Genomic DNA, 18,735 nt, shown 5'->3' with positions numbered 1-18,735 from the left:
CTCTGATCTCTTTACATAGTGTTTAACTGGAAACAATAAGAAGTCACAAACTAAGGCGCTAAGCTATATGACTAAGCAGATTTAAGCATGTGGAACTGATTGTAAATGCAGGATATTGACTGGTTGCAGCAGCCTGGTGTGTCTATGTCTATGATCATCAGAAAGCAAGAAGCATGACTCTGGGAGGAAGCCAAAAGACAGAATTATTTTTAGGCACAGTACTTGTTGGAAAGGCAGAGTTGAATTTCTGAGCAAAGAAACTACATGTTATTGCTTGTACCCTTGGGCTAGAGACGGATATTCAAAAAGCTGGGGCCTGAATTGATTCAATCTTTGCAGGTTAGTTTAACCACTTATGTTGAACTGATTTGCAACTGCATAGGCATTCCCTCTGGATGGAGGAAATGCCAGCACATGCCTGCAGTTGCTCAGGTGAGGAGCCAGTTCATGCTCCCTGACACCATGACAGGGCCTGCTGCCCCCATCACGATCGCTCCCCACTCACTGCTCCAGCAGCCAGGTGGGGGCAGGGCCAGAGGCTGGCCAGCAGGGCCCATTGGGTGGGGGGCAGGGAGCAGGGTTATTCCCCCCCTCTGCCCCCAGGGTACCGCAGCAGGGTCTGCCCTCCCTGATCACCACTACCGCCATTTGCTCTGTGCCCAGGGTGGAGTAAGTGGTGGAATGAGCCCCCTCCAGTGTCCCCTCCCTCCAGTGTCCAGCAGAGGGGGCTTATTCCACCATTTGTCCCAGGCATAGAGCGAGTGGTGGCAGCAATGGTTTGGGTGAAGAGGCCCCACTGTGGTCCCACAGCAGCGTAACTCCTGCCCCCCTCCCTAAGGGGCTCTTCCGGCTTGCCTTTGGTCTCACCCCTGCCTGGCTGCTGGAGAGGCAAGGTGGGAATGACCAGGATGAGGGGAGCAGCCTCTGTCATGGTGTCGGGAAGTGCAAGCCTCTTTCCAGCAGGGGGGAGCCCCGGTGCTGTCACACACAGTCCGCCACAGCTCTGCCCACCCTGCAACACAGTCCCCCATCGGGAAAAGGCTCATGCTCCCTGACACCATAACAGGGACTGCTGCTCCCATCAAGGGCCCTGCCCCCTTGCCGCTGCAGTGGTGGGGCTAGGGCACAGCCAGAGACCAGGAAGCAGGGTCCCTTAGGTAGGGGGCAGGAAGGGCGGTTATTTCCCCTCCCTCTGGCATCTGGCAGAGGGGGCAGTAGGGAGTTTATTCCACCACTTGCCCCAAATAGGGAGTGAGCGGCAGGGGTCAGTGCAGGCAGACCCAGCTGTCGCCCCCAGGGGCAGTAGGGGTAGAGGGGGGAATAATCCCCTCCCCGTCCCCTCTGCCTCGGTGGCCATGCTGGCCAGTGTTTGGCTGCACCTGGCCCTGCTGTTGCAGCAGCGAAGAAGCACCTGCAGACCCAGCTTGGGTCCCTGCCAGTGGGACAGGGAGGGGGGAATTAAACCCCTCTCTGGACAGTTCGGCCAAGGCTACTGCCCAGCCTGACCATGCCCCTGTTGCTGGAGCAGCCAGCACAGAGAAATGCAGGTCTGTGCTGGTGGGACAGGGGAGGGAGGGGAGGAATAAACTTCTTCCCTGCTCCCCTCTGGGCCAGTGTCTGGCCAGACCCATGCCCCTGCCTGTCCCTGCTCAAGCTGGGGGGCAGAGGGGCAGGGCCAGCCCTGCTCAGCTACAGCAGAGAGTCCAGCCCAGACAGCATGCTGGGATGCCGGGGGACTCTGATTTAACTTAAACCAAGAAAAGGTTTGTGACAGAATTGCATAAATTGGTTTGAGCTCAATCAGTTGTGTGTGATACTACATTCAGGGGCGATGCATAGGGGGTGCACACGGGTGCACGTGCACCCCCTACCCATGACAGTGCACCCCCTGCAAAAAGGTGCCGCTGACACTATCAGCAGCACCTGTGGGTGGTCGCTGTACACCACCCCACCACCAACACCACCAGCAGCATCTGCAGGCAGTCCATGATTGCCACTGGCCACCGCCAGCAGCAGCACCTGCGAGTGGTTGCCAACCTGTGTTCAGTGCTTGCCACCCGCCCCCCCCACCACTGCCGACAGTGCCAGCTGCATCTGCGGGAGCTCCCCACTCACCGCCAATAGGCTCCTGCCGCTGCACTCCTGCCACCAGTGGCACAGCCATGCCCCCCCCACCCCAACCACCAGGGGCTCGCGCTGTTCATGACTACATTCAACCAAGCTTATCTCAAACTGGTATCAGCCATTTTCAAACTGGTTTATGTGCAGTAAATGTCTGTTCTGTGACAGGTTTAAACTAGTTTCTGATCATTTAAACCAATGTACACATAATGTTGGTCCTTAGCTTTGGGCACATATTTTGTGTATACTTGCTGTAAATTAACAATCTTGTAGCAAAGAAACATCTGAATCCTGTAATCAATTTCTTGTAATGGAAGCAATCCTAATAATCAGCTAATTTCTAGGACCCAAAGGGCAACAAAAAAAGCTAAGGTACAGGTAGCAGGATGGGGACAGAGGTTGTTCAACATCTTGATGTCTTGGCCAGAAAAGCACTGGGTCTCTGAAATAAGAGAGACCTACAACAAGTCAGTAACATTACTAGGGATGGGTGAGAGGGGCATCTGTGCCAGGTGCTAAATTAGGAGGGGCATCAGAATGGGTCCCCATCCCTACAGAGTCTGTGTCCTGGCAGCATGTCCATGCTGGGGCACACAGCAGCAGCAGCAGCTCAGCCAGGAACTGTTTAGAAGTTTCTGGCATGAGTAGTACTGCTGTCTCGTGCCACTTCCTGATCCCACACACAGTTTGCCCTGAGTGCCAACTCTGCTTGCTGTGCTACTGGTTAGGTATTCAGGTACTACAGTGAGATAGTGGTAAAAGAACCTGTATAGAATAGAACAGTTCCTGTGAGCCACTGAAACTCATAGACTATGCCTTCAATGCAAAAAAGGTCCATTTTAAAGGGCAAGATAACTAACATCCAATAGTTATCCTTCTGTAACGTACTAAAGGAGGAATTATATGTAACTTTCACCACAAGACTGCTAGGCAAGGTCAACAGTATCCCATTACCTATAGTTGACATTTTCTAGTTTCCCCTCATGATATAATTATAGAGTCTTGTCTCCACTAGAATTTTACATTGGGACAGCCAACACATAAGTTATTCCACCTTGAATATATATCTTTTTGATAGTAAAACAAGCCATAAACCTTACAGAGCCTCTTTCTGTGAAGGAATCGAAAGACTGGCTGCCAAACTGACTAAGCAAACAAAAGGGACATGAAATCCTGTAGAGAAATTAAATCTAGCCTTATGAATAGAACTTGGCCCTATGTAGGAGATGGATTGATTCAGGAGTAGATACAGGTTAGGTTTAGTGGGGAGGATGGGTATTTCCTGTTCATTTTCCAGAAATTTCTATCATGTTAAACTCATTTTGGCTGTGAGCTAAATGTAGAAACTGTGGGATTTCTCTTTGTTACATTTCTTCTTGCTCTTATCTGTCATGACCCAAAAGGCATGATTGTGTGTGTGCTTCGGCACCAGAATTATCCCCGTCAAGTTGCAGAGCATTGCACGGGAGTGTTTCCTGTTGCAGAGGAAACCCCGGTGCAGGGACCAGTTTCCCGCCTTTTCTGCAGCTTCTTTTGCAGAGTGCATTGCTCGAGTTGCAAGAGGAATGCACGGTGCAAAAGAGTTCCCGCCACCGGTATGCAGATTTGTCCCCCATGATTGGCTAGTGCTAAATTATTCACACGTGGCGGCTAACGATTGGCCTGTTAGCCGTATAAGAGGTTTGAGCAGTTTCCGCCCAAGCCAAAGAAGACTCCACATCCATCTCGTGGGGACACTGGGTACACGGCAGGGTAATAGAAACCCTGTGCGAGATCCAGAGGAGCGTGGCGGCCTGATCCACCGCCCACCTCTTCCCGTCTTCGAATGCAACTCTTAGAAGACGTACTTATGAATTCTATTTTGGTGGCTCGTTCACCCAGAGCATCCGGAGCTCTGCACCGTGGAGCCTAGCAACCTCCACGAGACCGTCTGTGTTGTCTGTCTGTAACTGCAACTTAATCAAGCTTTCCAGCCTACACCACTGCCATCTCGGTGTAAGTAAACAATCTTTTAAACTACCGCTACGCGTCCGTGCCTAATTCCAGCTCGAAGGCCTTCCCTCTCCGCCCCAGCGTGCCCGGGCTGCTGGCCACAGCCCGCGTGCAGCATGAAAAAGGGCTCGGGTCGCTCCCGGCCCGCACATTATCCTCTTCCATATTTCTTAATCTCTCTACACATACCTCTTCCTTCTTTTATGTGAAGGAACTAGAAGAAAAAGAAAGGAAGAAACACTCCATACTTTCAGGTCAGGAGGCAAAGACATTTGGAAGTAAATAGATTGGTGCTTTTGTACTTCAATAGCCTTGACTGACAGACCTTTTGCCTCACTGATCTTAATAGGCTATTATGTTCTCTGCAATTGCTGGCTTGAATAGAAGAACAAACTATGAAAGAGTGCTAATAAAAATTGCTTCTAGCAAAATACAGAAAAGTATTATCTTTAGGGCTAACGATCTACTTGTTGAAAAAAAGGTTTTTGTGATGTCATGGATCTGCAATTTTAAACAGTGACTACTTAAACTCATGATGTTACTGTATTTATTATAATTCCAAGATGAAACGCTTATGACAAAATTAGGGTTATAAATACATTCCTATAATTCAAAGAGAAAAAACATTAATAGAATATGGCAATTTAATTTTACAAAGAAGAATATAAAATCATTGCTCAGGCATGCAGGGATGAAGTCAGGAAGGACAAACACAATTGGATTTGCAGCTAGCAAGGGATGTGAAGGGGAACAAGAAGAGTTTCTACAAGCATGTCAATAGCAAGAGGAGGATCAGGGAAAGTGTGGGTCCCTTACTGAATGGGGGAGGCAACCTTGTGACAGAGGATGCAGAAAAGGCTGAAGTGCTCAATGCCTTTTTTGCCTCAGTCTACACAGGGAGGAGGTGAGCAGCCAGCGATGGCAAAAGAACAGGTTAAAGATTGTTTAGAGAAGTTGGAAGTGTACAAGTTCATGGAGCTGGATGGGATGCACCTAAGGGTGCTTAGGGAGTTGGCATTTGGCTCTGCAATCTCACTGGCCATCATCTTTGAAAACTGATGGCAATCAGGAGAGGTCTTGAACGATTGGAAAAGGGGAAATATAGTGCCCTTTTTATTTTAAGAAATGGAAGAAGGAGCATCCAGGGAACTACACACCCATCAGCCTCACCTCAGTCCCTGAAAAAAATCATGGAGTAGATCCTTAAGGAATCCATTTCTTAGCACTTGGAGGAAAAGAAGGTGATTAGGAACAATCAGCATGGATTCACCAGGGGCAAGTCATGCCTACCTACCTGATTGCCTTCTATGATGACATGATTGACTCTGTGGATGCAGGAAGATGGGTGGATGTGGTGTACCCTAATTTTTTTGCAAGGCTTTTGATACAGTCTCCCATAACATTCTTGCAGATGAGCTAAAGCAGTATGGGCTGGATGAATGGATAGAAAACTGTAATCAATGGCTCGATATCTAGTTGGCAGCTGGTATCAAGTGGAGTGCCCCAGAGGTTGGTCCTGGGGCTGGTTTTATTCAATGTCTTCATCAATGACCTGGAAGATGGCATAGAGTGCACCTTCAGCAAGTTTGCAGATCACACCAAGCTGGGGGGAGTAGTAGATATGCTGGAGAGTAGAGCTAGGATTCAGAATGACATAGACAAGTTGGAGGATTGAGCCAAAAGGAGTCTCATGAGGCTCAGCAAGGACAACTGCAAAGCCCTGCACTTAGGATGGACCAATCCCATGCACTGGTACAGACTGGGGGCTGACTGGCGGGGCAGCAGCTCTCAAGTAAAGGACTGGGGATTACAGTGGACAATAAGCTGAATATGAGTTAGCCATGTGCCCCTGTTGCCAAGAAGGCTAATGGCATACTGGGTTGCATTGGTAGGTATGTTGCCAGTAGGTACCTACTGTAGCAAACCTTGAAGTGATTAGTTGCCTCTGTTCAGCATTGGTGAGGCCATATCTGGAGTACTGTGTTCACTTTTGGGCCCCCCACTACAGAAAGGATGTGGACAAATTGGAGAAAGTCCAGCAGAGGACAACAAAAATGGTGACGGGGCTGGAGGACGTGACTTCTGAGGAAAGACTGAGGGAACTGGGCTTATTTAGACTAGAGAAGAGGAGACAGAGGGGACTTAATAACAGCCTTCAACTACCTGAAGGGTAGTTCAAAAGAGGATGGAGCTAAACTGTTTTCAGTGGTGGCAGATGACAGAAAAAGGAGCAATGGTCTGAAGCTGCAGCAAGGGAAGTTTAGGTTAGGGAAGTTTAGGTTAGATATTAGAAAAATTCTCACTAGGAGGGTAATAAAACACTAAAACAGGTTATCCAGAGAGGTAGGAGAAGCTCCTTCCTTGGAGGTTTTCAAAACCCAGCTAGACAAAGCTTTGGCTGGGATGATCTAGTTGGGGATGGTCCTGCTTTGAGCAGGTGGTTGGACTAGATGGACTCCTGAGGTCCCTTCCAACCCTAACTTCCTGTGATTCTAAAGCCTAAACATTAAGAAATTCAATGTGCAGATTCATTTTAAGTAAAATCATTTAAAAAAAAAAGAAAATGTAGATTTAAGATCCCCCAAATCACGTTAGATTTGTCATTCCATATTAGAAATCTCTATGTAAAGTTTATGTGTCTTATACTTTGGGGGCCTATTTCACAGAGGTTCACAGGAGCTTCCATCTGCAAATCTTCTCATTGAATTAACTATGTATCAGAGAACTGCTTCTTTTCTACCTAAGTCAGTGAGAGTTTTAAAATTAGATTTCAATGCAAGCAAGAGGTAAAGTCAATATAGCTTAGTGTAACAGGGAACCCTAACCCTGTTACTGAGAGGCAGGGTGGCCTCTTTAAGTTCAGAACCTTCCAGTCATGGCCGGCCAGTCAAGCTGGGGTTAAGCCTCAAGCCCTGCCAGCTGGTCAGGTGACAGGAAGAGGAAGGCCGAGACCTTACAAATGGCAAGTGGAGAAGGACAAAGGGGCAGCAGAGAGGAGGAATTCCAATGCCCATGGTGCTGCGCCTGCAGTTTGAGTCGGAAGAATACACCAGGCCCAGAGCCATCCTCACTATCATCTAAAGGCTGTAGAAGAGGAGAAAAGACAGGCCTAAGTTGCACCCTACCAAGGCTGGCTAATGTGGGGGGACTATCTGTGGCAGGTGAACTCCCAGCAAATCCCACATGGTGCACCCTTGGGGAAAAGGCGAGTAGGAGGTGTCTGAAAACCTCTGCCTCCTGTTCCTGAGTTGCCAAGTGACTGAAGAAAGGCCAAGAGAAGCCCAGGACAGATGTGATACCCAAAAAGGTAAAGACCCACTCGAGTGAATGAGGGTCTTAAGGGGTAGGTGTGTCACAGAGCACTTAGGTGCCCGGCTCCTATAAAGAGTGGAAACTGCTAGGGGAAGAGCCCTAGCAGTGAGTGGGGAGCACCAGCTGCTGGTTACCAGGGCAACCAGAGTGAGCTAGTGGCCCACATCTGCCAGAGGTCAGCTGACCGGAAGGGACAGGGCCTGGCTCGCATATAAACCCCAGGCCTGAGGCCAGGATGGCAGTTCTCTGCCAGCAACCAAGAGGGAAGGAGCTCTCCCAGCGCAACCAAAGAGGAGAGGCCTGACTGCAGGAGCAGCTCCTGACACAGTTGAGGGATGGAGTATTCCCCAGTATGGTTTGAATGATGTTATAGCCTGGAGGCTCGGGCTTACGTTATAAACTAGGGGCTTGTGTTTTGTTTGTTGTTTAAGACCGGTGGCTTGGGTGAGGCTATTAGGGGAAGGAGGTGCACTTTTGGGGTGCACCGACCCCGGCACCAGAGAAGGCAAAGCTTTTGGGGTGCACCAACCCTGGCGCCAGAGAGGGCACAGAACTTTGCAGGGCTATGGAGAGCCCAAGTGCCAGGGGAGGCACAGCGCAAGACAGGGCTGCGGAGAGCCTGAGCGCCAGGGGAGACACAGCGTGAGACAAAGCTGTGGAGAGCCCAAGCACCAGGAGAGGCGCAGCGTGAGACAGGGCTGCAGAGAGCCCGAGCGCCAGGGGAGGCGCAGCACGAGACAGGGCTGCAGAGAGCCCAGGGAGGACCAGGGAGCCAAATTATAATAAGGCCTAGACCGAGCAACGTCAGTTCCATCTGCACGGCTTGGGCTTGGGGGTAGGGAAGGTACGGAGCTCCCCTGGCATCAGGGCGGAAAATGGGCAGCCCCCCACTTAATTACATCTATTAATCAATTAACAACAAGGCATGGCAGGAGAGAAGGCGGGCGGTTGGCCCATAACAGGTGGGAGGGGCCACTAGTAGACGGGCCCCAAAGAGGCACCCCTGTTACACTTAGCAAGTCCATAGAAAGAGATTCAAAAGAGTTCTGATCCTGGATCTTTGCAAAAGGAGCTTCATAAAATATTCTTAAAAACTTGGGACAGATTAAAACTCAAAATGATCTTGATAAATTGAAGATGTGACTGAAGTGAACACGATAAAATTCAAGAAGGACAAGTGCAAACTAGTACAACTTGAATAACTGTGCAATTAATTAGGCAGCTGTTCTAAAGAAAAGGATCTGTGAGTTAAAGAGCAACACAAAATAAACATGAGTCAACAACGTTTTACCATTTTGTGTGTGTGTGTGTGTGTGTGTGTGTGTGTGTATTTTAAAGTAGATATCATCCCAGAATGTATAAACAAAAATGTCCTGTGTTAGATGTGAAATTAACCTTCTACTTTCCTCAGCTATTATGCCCTCATTTACTTTTATACATCATTCTTCAAGGAAAAAATCTAAGGAAGAGCAAGAAAAATTATCAAATGTCTAGAAAGCATGGCCTCAAGAGAAGAGTGAGAGAATTAGGTTTGCTTAAGTTAAAGAAGAGTAGACAGACGGAAGACATAACTGTAAGAGATTTAAGTGTGCTACTTCAACCTAAAGATTAGGGCCAAGTGCTGGGACACTTATCAAACCAAGGATTAATGGTGGGAAAAGAACCAAAGGTCTAGAGAGGATTTTGGAAAAATAGTCTCATACTCTCCAACATTAATGAAGGTATTTACTTAGAAAGGAATCAAATGATTCCCCCCCACCTCCCCCTTGAGACAAAATATCTATGAAGTGGCCATGAAAGGTACACTGCCTTTTATTTCAATTTAGCTAATGAATCTAGAGTTCATTAGTTACAGGTATTTGTAGTTCAGGATGCCAGCCTCCCCCACTCCTCCCCCTCCCACCCCCCACCATTTCATCTCTGTAGACAAGCCCCTAGCTGCTGTGAGAGAATGGATTTTTCAAACAATGCATGTACCTCAGTACTCCCAATTTCTATCATTATAGGTTAAAATGTAATAACTAAGTATAACTTTATTTAGGACATTTTTACATGCAAAATATGAAGGCAAGGACAACTATACAACTCTAATTTTAGAATATTTTTATTAAATATTACCTGACAAATTTATGTTATAAAATAAAATTTCTCCTATCGCATTAATTGCTTTCCTTTATATAGTATTGCCCAAAGGAGAAATCACTATTCCTCATAAAATCTAATTAGGAGCCACAAGGCATAATTAAATATAATATTTGAATATGTTAAAAAAAATCTGCGACTGACATGGCATATTAGATATGCCTATATCATGCACTGTAATACTGTGTTGAGCAGGTCAAATACAATATCTGTTGATTTCATGTTTTACCCATTCTCTGCTATGTGGGAACACTCAACATATCCAACAGTGCTACAGTCTGTGTAAAGTGGGAACGTTTCTTATACACCCTACTGATTACAGAATTTTTTTGCTACCATATGGTATGTTTCCCAGCAAAAATAGATTCACTCAGAAATGAAGGGAGCTCCCCTCTGGGATCAAGCAATGAGTGCAGAGGATTGCAACACACAATTTCAATGCCATTGAACAGTCCTTTTGCCTGAATCACTTAAGGTGCAGGGAGTCCTGCATGACCCAGATTCTTATATGTAAGAATGATATTGCCAAAGGTATTTGAATGCCCCCACCAAACCAAGCCTCTCTTCCTTTCCTTGTGGTTTTATGATCAACTACCAATGGGTGACCCATCTAAAAACAAACCAGAAGTCAGAAAAAACTATAACAAAATAAATTATAACAAAATTATCAACAGATAAAAAACTTTAAGTGGATTGCTATTAAAGATGTGATGCATGCTATTCACTACATCCCTGATTCTTCCCATAAAGGTGGAGAAAATAAAAACTATATATTAAGAGCTCCAACAGAAACAATTTGGTAGTTAACCCCCATATCTCAATCAGGGTTGCATCATAATTAGAGGCACTCTGATACATCGGTCTGATATTGGATTGGTACCAATATGAAGAAAATTCTCAATATCGGCCCGATGAGGCCAATAATTTGGCTGATAAATGCCTGTGCTGCACGCAGCTACAGTGCAGCATGGAGCAGAGCCAGCAGTTTGGAGAGCTGCCTCCAGCTGGTAAGTTGGAGGGGGAGGGCAGAGGAAAGGGATGTGGGGGGAGCTGATCAATGCCCCCCGCAGTGAGGGAAGGAGGGGCAAGGACAGGCGCTGCCAAGGGAGGCAGGAGGATGGTCCACTGTTGCTTACATTCCAGGGGGGCAGGGGCATTTGTCCCCGGATCTGCACAGCATGGGGAAGGCTGCAGCTGCCGGGTGGAGCCGGAGCCGGAGCCGGTGCTGCACGGGGCTTTTCTTGCTGAAGGCTGGGCTTGGAGTGGGCTCCGGTGGCACTGGGAAGAGGCTACAGCTACCCCAAATTTCACCGCAGCTCCGCTCCCAGCCCCACGCTGCTGCCTGATGAAAAGCTGTGGCTGCACCAGGTGGTGGCACAAGGCTGGCAGCAGAGCTGCAGTGAAATTTGGGGTGGCTGCAGCCTCCTCTGGGAACCGCCAGAGCCTGCTCCAAGCCCAGCCTCCAGAAAGAAAAGCCCCATGCAACGCTGGCTCTGGCTCTGGCTCCACCTCACAGCTGCCGCCCACCCTGCGCCATGCAGATCCAGGGGCACACTCTCCCCACACCCTCCAGGGATGCAAGCAGTGGCGGAAGCTGTCCCTACCCCACATGCTACAGCTCCATCCTGCGTTCCCCTCCCACCACTGGGCAGCGCCTGCTCCTGCCCCCTCCCTTAGCGTGGGGGGTGTTGATCTTCCCCCCCCATGCCCCTTCCCTCCCCCATCCCTTTCCACGACACCGGACTTACCACCTGGAGGCAGCTGTATCAGATATCGGATCGATATCGGCTAATATGCCTCCTTAAATATCGGCTATCGGTATCAGGCCCCAATATCTTTACTTTACTTACAGTCGAACTGTAAGAATGCCAGAGCTCAGAATAAACAGAATTTGAAAAGTTTCTCTTGTGCATTTTTCTGTATGTTTATGCTTAAAATGTACAGCAGATGTCTAGAATATGCCTGCACAGAGTATGTTCCTGTGATTCTGCCCCACTGAAGATAAAGGCAAAACATGTATTGACTACAACTAGTAAACTGAAAGTGTATACTTTATTATGCTTCCAAAGAAGATTTCCTCATGTCCATCTTTGGAATCCTTAAGCCTTCGGAATAAAACTCTAAGTTATAGGTTATGAGAACAGACAAAAACAAGATAGAAGGAGAAAAAAACATTTTGTCCCATTGTCAAGCTAGCTATATGCCACTTAATCATTTTGCTATGTGGAATTCTTATATAGCCACCTGATTATGAGCACTAGCACCTGGAACCTGATACACAGGTGAGGGAAAGGAAATGTCTTTGAACTCAGCAGGGGAAGTTGGGTCAGAGTTAAACCCAAACTGATTAGAGAAATGTCTAAAAGTGTAGGATTTTCTTTTCTTTTCTCTGTAACTAAGGTAATGGAACCCTATCTCATTAGACATGGCAAAATATTCAGATGAGGCATGTTATGCTAACAGTTTCTTTTATGGTTTATATTTTTGTTATCATTTTTAAGAATGTTACTGTGATATCAGTAATTTCATGCAGATGGCTTTAAAGAGATGAAAATCTCTCAGCTTCTAACAAGCAGTAAAGGGCTGTCCTGCACCCCTCCCCTGTGTTGTCTCCCATTAAGGTATGTTACAAAGGAATATGACAACTAAATAAAGGGAAGAAATTTTAATGCCAAAGAGGACACATGGATGATAGGTACTCTGTTTTCTTTATACGTCCTTCCTCTACTAGTTGATCATCTGATAATTTAAGTCCTTCTTGTGAAGAACATATATCATGAAACCATTGCATTCTAAAATAATTCTGCCTGGTTTGTTTATTTATTTTTAATTTATTACTTCTAACAGATATACGCAAAAGGACATACTCACCGTGTTAGTAACTTTAACAATAAGCAATCTCAAAGAAGCAAATAGGACAACTTAAGTTACTCATGTGTTGATATGTTTGTAGGACCACCCCACAAGATTTGCTACTTCTGGTGTTTATCATTATTGAAATAATAATTAAGAATTTTTAATATAAAAATTCCACAGAAAGCAGTTCTTATATTACGTTCAAAGGATTAAGACTTAAAAGTAAGAACTAAGCAAAATGAGTATTGAAAAGCTCACATTTCTGTATATTAAATAAAATCTAGATAACAGAACTACAGCTAGCATACAGAATCATAGAAATTTAGGGTTGGAAGGGACCTCAGGAGGTCATCTAGTCCAACCCCCTACTCAAGGCAGGACCACTCCCAACTAGATCATCCCAGCCAAAGCTTTGTCTAGCTGGGTCTTAAAAATTTCCAAGGATGGCGATTCCACCAACTCTCTGGGTAACCTGTTCCACTGTTTTAATACCCTCCTAATGAGACATTTTTTTTAAATATCTAATCTAAACTTCTCTTGCTGCACCTTTAGACCATTACTCCTTGTTACTCATCTGCCACCACAAAGAGTAGTCTACCTCCATCCTCTTTCAAGCCCCATTTCATGTAGTTGAAGGCTGCTATTAAATCCCCTCTGTCTCCACTTCTCCAGACTAAATAAGACAAGTTCACTCGGTCTTTCCTCATAAGTCATGCCCCCCAGCCCCTTCACCATTTTTGTTGCCCTCCGCTGGACTCTTTCCAATTTGTCCACATCCTTTCTGTAGTGGGGGTGCCCAAAACTGAACACAGTACTCCAGATGTAGCCTCACCAGTGCTGAATAGAGGGGAAGAATCACTTTCCTTGAACTGCTAGCAGCACACCTACCATTGCCACCCAATATGCCATTAGCCTTCTTGGCAACAAGGGTATACTGTTGGCTCATATTCAGCTTATTGTCTACTGTAATCCCCAGGTCCTTTTCTGCAGAGCTGCTGCCCAGCCAGTCAGTCCCCAGCCTGTACCACTGCATAGGATTGTTCTGTCCTAAGTGCAGGATTTTACACTTGTCCTTGTTGAACTTCATGAGATAACTTTTGGCCCAATCCTCCAATTTGTGTCGGTCACTCTGAATCCTAGCCCTACCCTCCAGTGTATCTACTACTCCCCTCAGCCTGGTGTCATCTCTAAACTTGCTGAGAGTGTCCTCTATGCCATCTTCCAATGAAGACATTGAACAAAACCAGCCCCAGGACTGACCCCTGGAGCACTCCACTTGACACTGGCTGCCAACTAGACCTCAAGCCATTAATTACTACTCTCTGACCCTGATGCTCCAGCCAGTTTTCTATCCACCTTACAGTCCATTCATCCAGCCCATACCTCCTTAGCTTACCTGTGAAAATGTTGTGGGAGACTGTATCAAAAGCCTTGCTAAAATCAAGGTATATCACATCCATTGGTCTCTCCACATTCACAGAGCCAGTCACCTCATCATAGAAGGCAATCAGATTGGTCAGGCATGACTTGCCCCTGGTGAATCCATGCTGACTGTTCCTAATCACTTTTTTCTCCTCCAAGTGTTTACAAATGGATTCCTTGAGGATGTGCTCCGTGATTTTTCCGTGGACTGAGGTGAGGCTGATGGGACTGTAGTTCCCTGGATCTTCGTTTTTCCCCTTCTTAAATATGGGCACTGTGTTTGTCCTTTTCCAGTCATCCAGGACCTCTCCTGCTCACCCAGAGTTTTGAAAGATGATGGCAGTGGCTCTGTAATCTCATCAGTCAACTCTCTCAGCATCCCTAGGTGCATCCCATCCAGGCCCATGGACTTGTATATGTCCAACTTCTCTAAACAGTGCCTAACCTGTTCTTTAGTCATTGTTGGCTGTTCACCTCCTCCCCAAACTGTGCTGCCAGGTGCAGTAGTCTGGGAGCTGACCTTGCCTGTGAAGACTGAGGCAAAAAAGGCATTGAGCACTTCAGCCTTTTCTACATCCTCTGTCACAAGGTTGTCTCCCCTATTCAGTAAGGGACCCACACTTTCCCTAATCTTCCTCTTGCTACCAACACACTTGTAGAAACCCTTCTTGTTACTCTTCACATCCCTTCCTAACTGCAACTCCTATTGTGCTTTGGCCTTCCTGACTTAATGCTTGCATGCCCGAGCAATGCTTTTATACTCCTCCCTATTTATTTGTTCAACATTCCACTTCTTATAAGCTTCCGTTTTTTTTACTTAGTTTACTGAAGAGTTCCCTGCTAAGCCAAGTTAGTCTTCTGCCATATTTGCTTGTCTTCCTATGCATCAGGATGGTTTGTTCCTACACTCTCAGTAAGGCTTCTTTCAAGTATAGCCAAATCTCCTAGATTCTTCTCTCCCTCACAATGGCTTCCCAAGGATCCTGAACTCAGTCATCTCATGGTCACTGCTGCCCAAGTTGTCATCCACTACTACTTTCCCCACCAATTTTTCCCTGTTTGTGAGCATAAGGTCAATAAGAGCATGGCCCCTAGTTGGCCTCTTCAGCACTCACACCAGGAAGTTTCCCCAATACTCTCCAAAAACTTCCAGGATTTCCTGTGCACTGCTGTATTGCCCTCCTAGCGCATGTCAGGGTGATTGAAGTCTCCCATAAGAACCAGGGCTTTTGATTGGGAAATTTCTGCTAGGTGTTTGAAGAAAGCCTCCTCCACCACTTCCTCCTGGTCTGGTGGTCTATAGCAGACACCCACCACAACATCACCCTTGTTGCTTTCCCCTCTAACCTTAACCAGAGACTTTCAACAGGCCTATCTCCAGTTTCGTACTGAAACTCTGAGCAATCATGTGGCTCTTTTATATAAAGTGGAACTCCTCCTCCTCGTCTTCCCTGCCTGTCCTTCATGAACAGTTTGATACATAGCTTTAAAAAAAAAAACTAAAGTGATTGAAGATTTTCTACTAGGTATTGTTCAGATTTTAAACAAAGTAATTTCCTGTGCACCAAATGAAAACTTAGAATAAGACAGTATATCTCTCTGCTGTCTTGAAAGAGTTAATATTAATATGTGCATCAGGCCCTCTGTTAAGAGAAGTCAATTGGAAAGTTTCCTGTGCTGTTCTAAGTGCAGTGTGCTATATTGCAGACAATATTTTGTGAGACTCATTTGCTGCATTGCAGCATACCTTACTGCAGCACTGGAAGCTTCAGTAGGTCTTTGCCATATTGCTCAATAACACAAATCTGTAAAAGAGCTAGAAATTCAGTAGTTTCTCTGCATTGATTTCCTCTACAAGACTGTGACAGTCACAGGCTATATGCCTGTATCTGTGCCTTTTTTTAGAAAAATGAGAAATTAACACAATCACTGTGGAAGTGCACGCAGTTTTAATGCCAAAATGGGCATTGGCAAAGCTCCATTAAGCACTATATCTCTGCACAAATACCAAAGACTGTTTACAAAAAGTGTGAAGAATTGAGATGAGTTAGAGATTTTAGAGGCAATTAGACATAGTAACTCATTGAAATACCAAATTTCACATACTTTTTCTTTCTCCTCTGCTCTCCAAATCATTTCCTTTTGTTTCTGTAGCCTTTCTTTTTCATCTTCCTTTTCTTTTCTTCTGGCAGCTATAGCAACTTCCAATCTGGCAGCCTCCTCTTGTTGTACTCTCCACTGCAGAACCTAAAAGAAAAGATTGAGAAAATCTTCACATGTAGATTGACCCATGATAAAAGAAATGTAACATCTTGACCCTGGAAACAAGACTTTGAACAGTGCAGAAACGCATTTTATACATTAAGTTTTATGGTTCAACAATACGCAATTACCTAATGAACATTGTTTCCCTATTGTAAGTCGGTCTTAATTCAGTGGCATAGTATTTAAGGAGCACAAACACATATGCAAATATAATAACTTTGGGTAAATTGTCAAAAGCATTTAAGTGGCATAGAAGACTGAGGTAAAAGAAGGTGGAGCTTCTCTACCTCTACAGCAAATTAGTTGCTCCATATGACTGCCTATGTAAGTAAACCCTTGCCCTCAGTAAAAGAAAGGTAACAGACAGGAGAGGAGTAGGTTTCCTCAGATTCATTCTTGTTTACTATCAGGGAAGTATGTGCGCTGGGGCACTTAGCAAAGAGCAGCGAAAGCACTGGGAAGTTCCAGCCCCATTTGCTTTACGTTCACTTGTTTGTATGTCCATTCTCTCAGGGGTAGTCAGCATGCAGCTTTTTCTTTTAAGCAACTGTATACTCTGTTGTTGTTGCTGCTGCTGTTATTGGCTGAGTGAAGCTCTACCACATATCTCCCACACCAGAGAGAATTGCTCCCACTCAAATACAAGGACCTTGGCTGCATCCTACATGAAACCAATTTTCTCCAGTCTCTCTGCAGGGGCTTGGACAGTGGAAAAATTCGTATATTAGAAGACAAAAAAGGTAGGTATTATGGCCATACTCACCCCTGTGAGACTGCCAGAAACAAAAGAAGCTTGTATAGAACAGTATACTTTAATAGCAGGGTGACCATATGTCCAGGATTTTGGAGGCTGGTCCCAGCCAGCTGGTGAGAATTAAAATGAGCATCCTAGAAACACAGGCGTGCAGGCCACAGTCTGGCAGGGAAGTGGAAAGGCAAGGAGTGGCATGGAGTGCCAGGCAGATAGGCAGGCAGGCACAGCTGCCAGTGCACCATGCCACCCCACCTCTGCCTGAAGCAGCACTGCTGACTTTGGGGGCAGGAGGCAGGAGAAATGTCCTGGATTTCCCACTCTCCCATATGGTCGCCCAATTTAATACCCAAAGGGCCCTGTTTACCCGTGGGACCAGTGGACAAAGATGAAAACTGGTTACAGAGAAAATAATTCCATAATTTGAAGAAGGGCTCCCTACAGGACTCTGACTTAAGCCCAAAGAACACCCAAGAGTGGTAAAGAAAGGCAGGTATTTTATTATTTTGTTTAGATATGTTTATTTCTTATGTTAGTTAAACAGTTATTGATTTTTGGAACCCTTACAGGTCTCTTGGCTACATCTGTCCTTGAAGAGGTAAGCTAGAGACACAGAACACTTATAAGATTGAAAACTCTAGGAAAAGTTGTGCTTAAGCTATGGTGGCAGGTCAGAACTGATTGTGGAAGATTCACACCTGGGCTGTGGGGTCTCATTTCCTGAGTAACAGATATAAAATCTGTGCCCAGAAAGTGTGTCAAAGAAGCCAAGGAAAGGGTCAACGGTGGTCCTATTCAGACAAGGGAAGTCAAAGGGCAGGTGGACCCAGGATGAAAAGACTCAAACATTGCAATCAGCAAATTCTACCAAGAATATGGTCACTATCCTGACTTCCGTGGAATCTTTTTGGCATCAGTAACCAGACTACTATGGGAAAAAAATGTTTATTACCCTAATCCCTATATTTTTAGAAGAAAATGAAAAATTCAGAAGAAAGAAACAGGAGACAGTCAGAGCCCCTCACATTTACTGAGCAGTTTGAATTCATTTTGTAATTGTCTATAGATCAAAGCACCATATGATGGTATTTATTAGGGCTGTGCAAAACAGAACCACTTCATTTCACCTTCTGTTTCACCATTTTGAAGGGACAGTGTTTTGTATTGTCGTTTTGTTTCATTTTGAAGCACTGTTCCGTTTCGTTTCATCTAAACTGTTTTGTTGTTTCGACGTGTTTCAACATTTAGCCCATAGGTTATAATAGGGAATCATGAAAATGCCAATTACTTTGTCATTTCTTGCCTGATTCAGATGAAAAATGCAGGGATGGCAGTTCCTTCCAAGGGCATGAAAGCTGCCCAGTTTCAAAGAGATAGGTGCAGGGGTTTTTGAGAAACTACACCTCAAACAGTTGAAAGCAAAACTCATATCACTTGCTGGCAGCGGCAGCCTGCTGTCATCCCGTGTGCAGATCTGGGGACCTGCACCCCCAAGAGGTCTGTGGAGCTGTGCTGGACTCTTTCCAGGGGTGCAGGCCCCCGGATCTGCACATGGGATAACATGAGGCTGCCACTGTCGCCTGGGATTGGCGCTGGGTGCAGCCCTTGCCCAGCGCTGGGAAGGCTGCTGCTGCCACTGGCCCCAGGCAGTAGTGGCAGCTTCCTGTCATCCTACATGCAGATCTGGGGGCCTGCGCCCCCTGGGAGGCCCGTGCTCAGTGGTGGTGCTGGGAATGTAGATGGGGAGGGCTACAACAAATTTTTGGGGTGGCAGCAGCCCCCCTTCCACCACTGTGGCCTGCCCCAAGCACTGGGAAGAGCCCAGTGTCACCCCTGCGGCAGCTCCCGGAGTGGCAGGAGGTGGGCGCCCCCTG

General features: G+C 46.2%; 1 protein-coding gene across 3 annotated transcripts in view; it reads right to left on the bottom strand.

Annotated features, from left to right (window-relative positions):
- Positions 1–18,735, bottom strand: part of CCDC148 (coiled-coil domain containing 148) — a 166,757-nt gene that overhangs the window by 35,573 nt on the left and 112,449 nt on the right. For all 3 annotated transcript variants that reach the window (XM_006020353.3, XM_006020354.3, XM_025199922.1), the window contains one exon: positions 15,952–16,092. In XM_006020353.3, the coding sequence (XP_006020415.1) occupies positions 15,952–16,092 (141 nt within the window). The remainder of the gene's footprint in view (positions 1–15,951; positions 16,093–18,735) is intronic.

Source organism: Alligator sinensis, unplaced genomic scaffold (assembly GCF_000455745.1).
Source record: "Alligator sinensis unplaced genomic scaffold, ASM45574v1 scaffold389_1, whole genome shotgun sequence".
Classification (NCBI taxonomy): Eukaryota; Metazoa; Chordata; order Crocodylia; family Alligatoridae; genus Alligator; species Alligator sinensis.
Note: the sequence above shows the minus strand (reverse complement) of the source record. Positions and strands in the feature narration are given on the sequence as shown.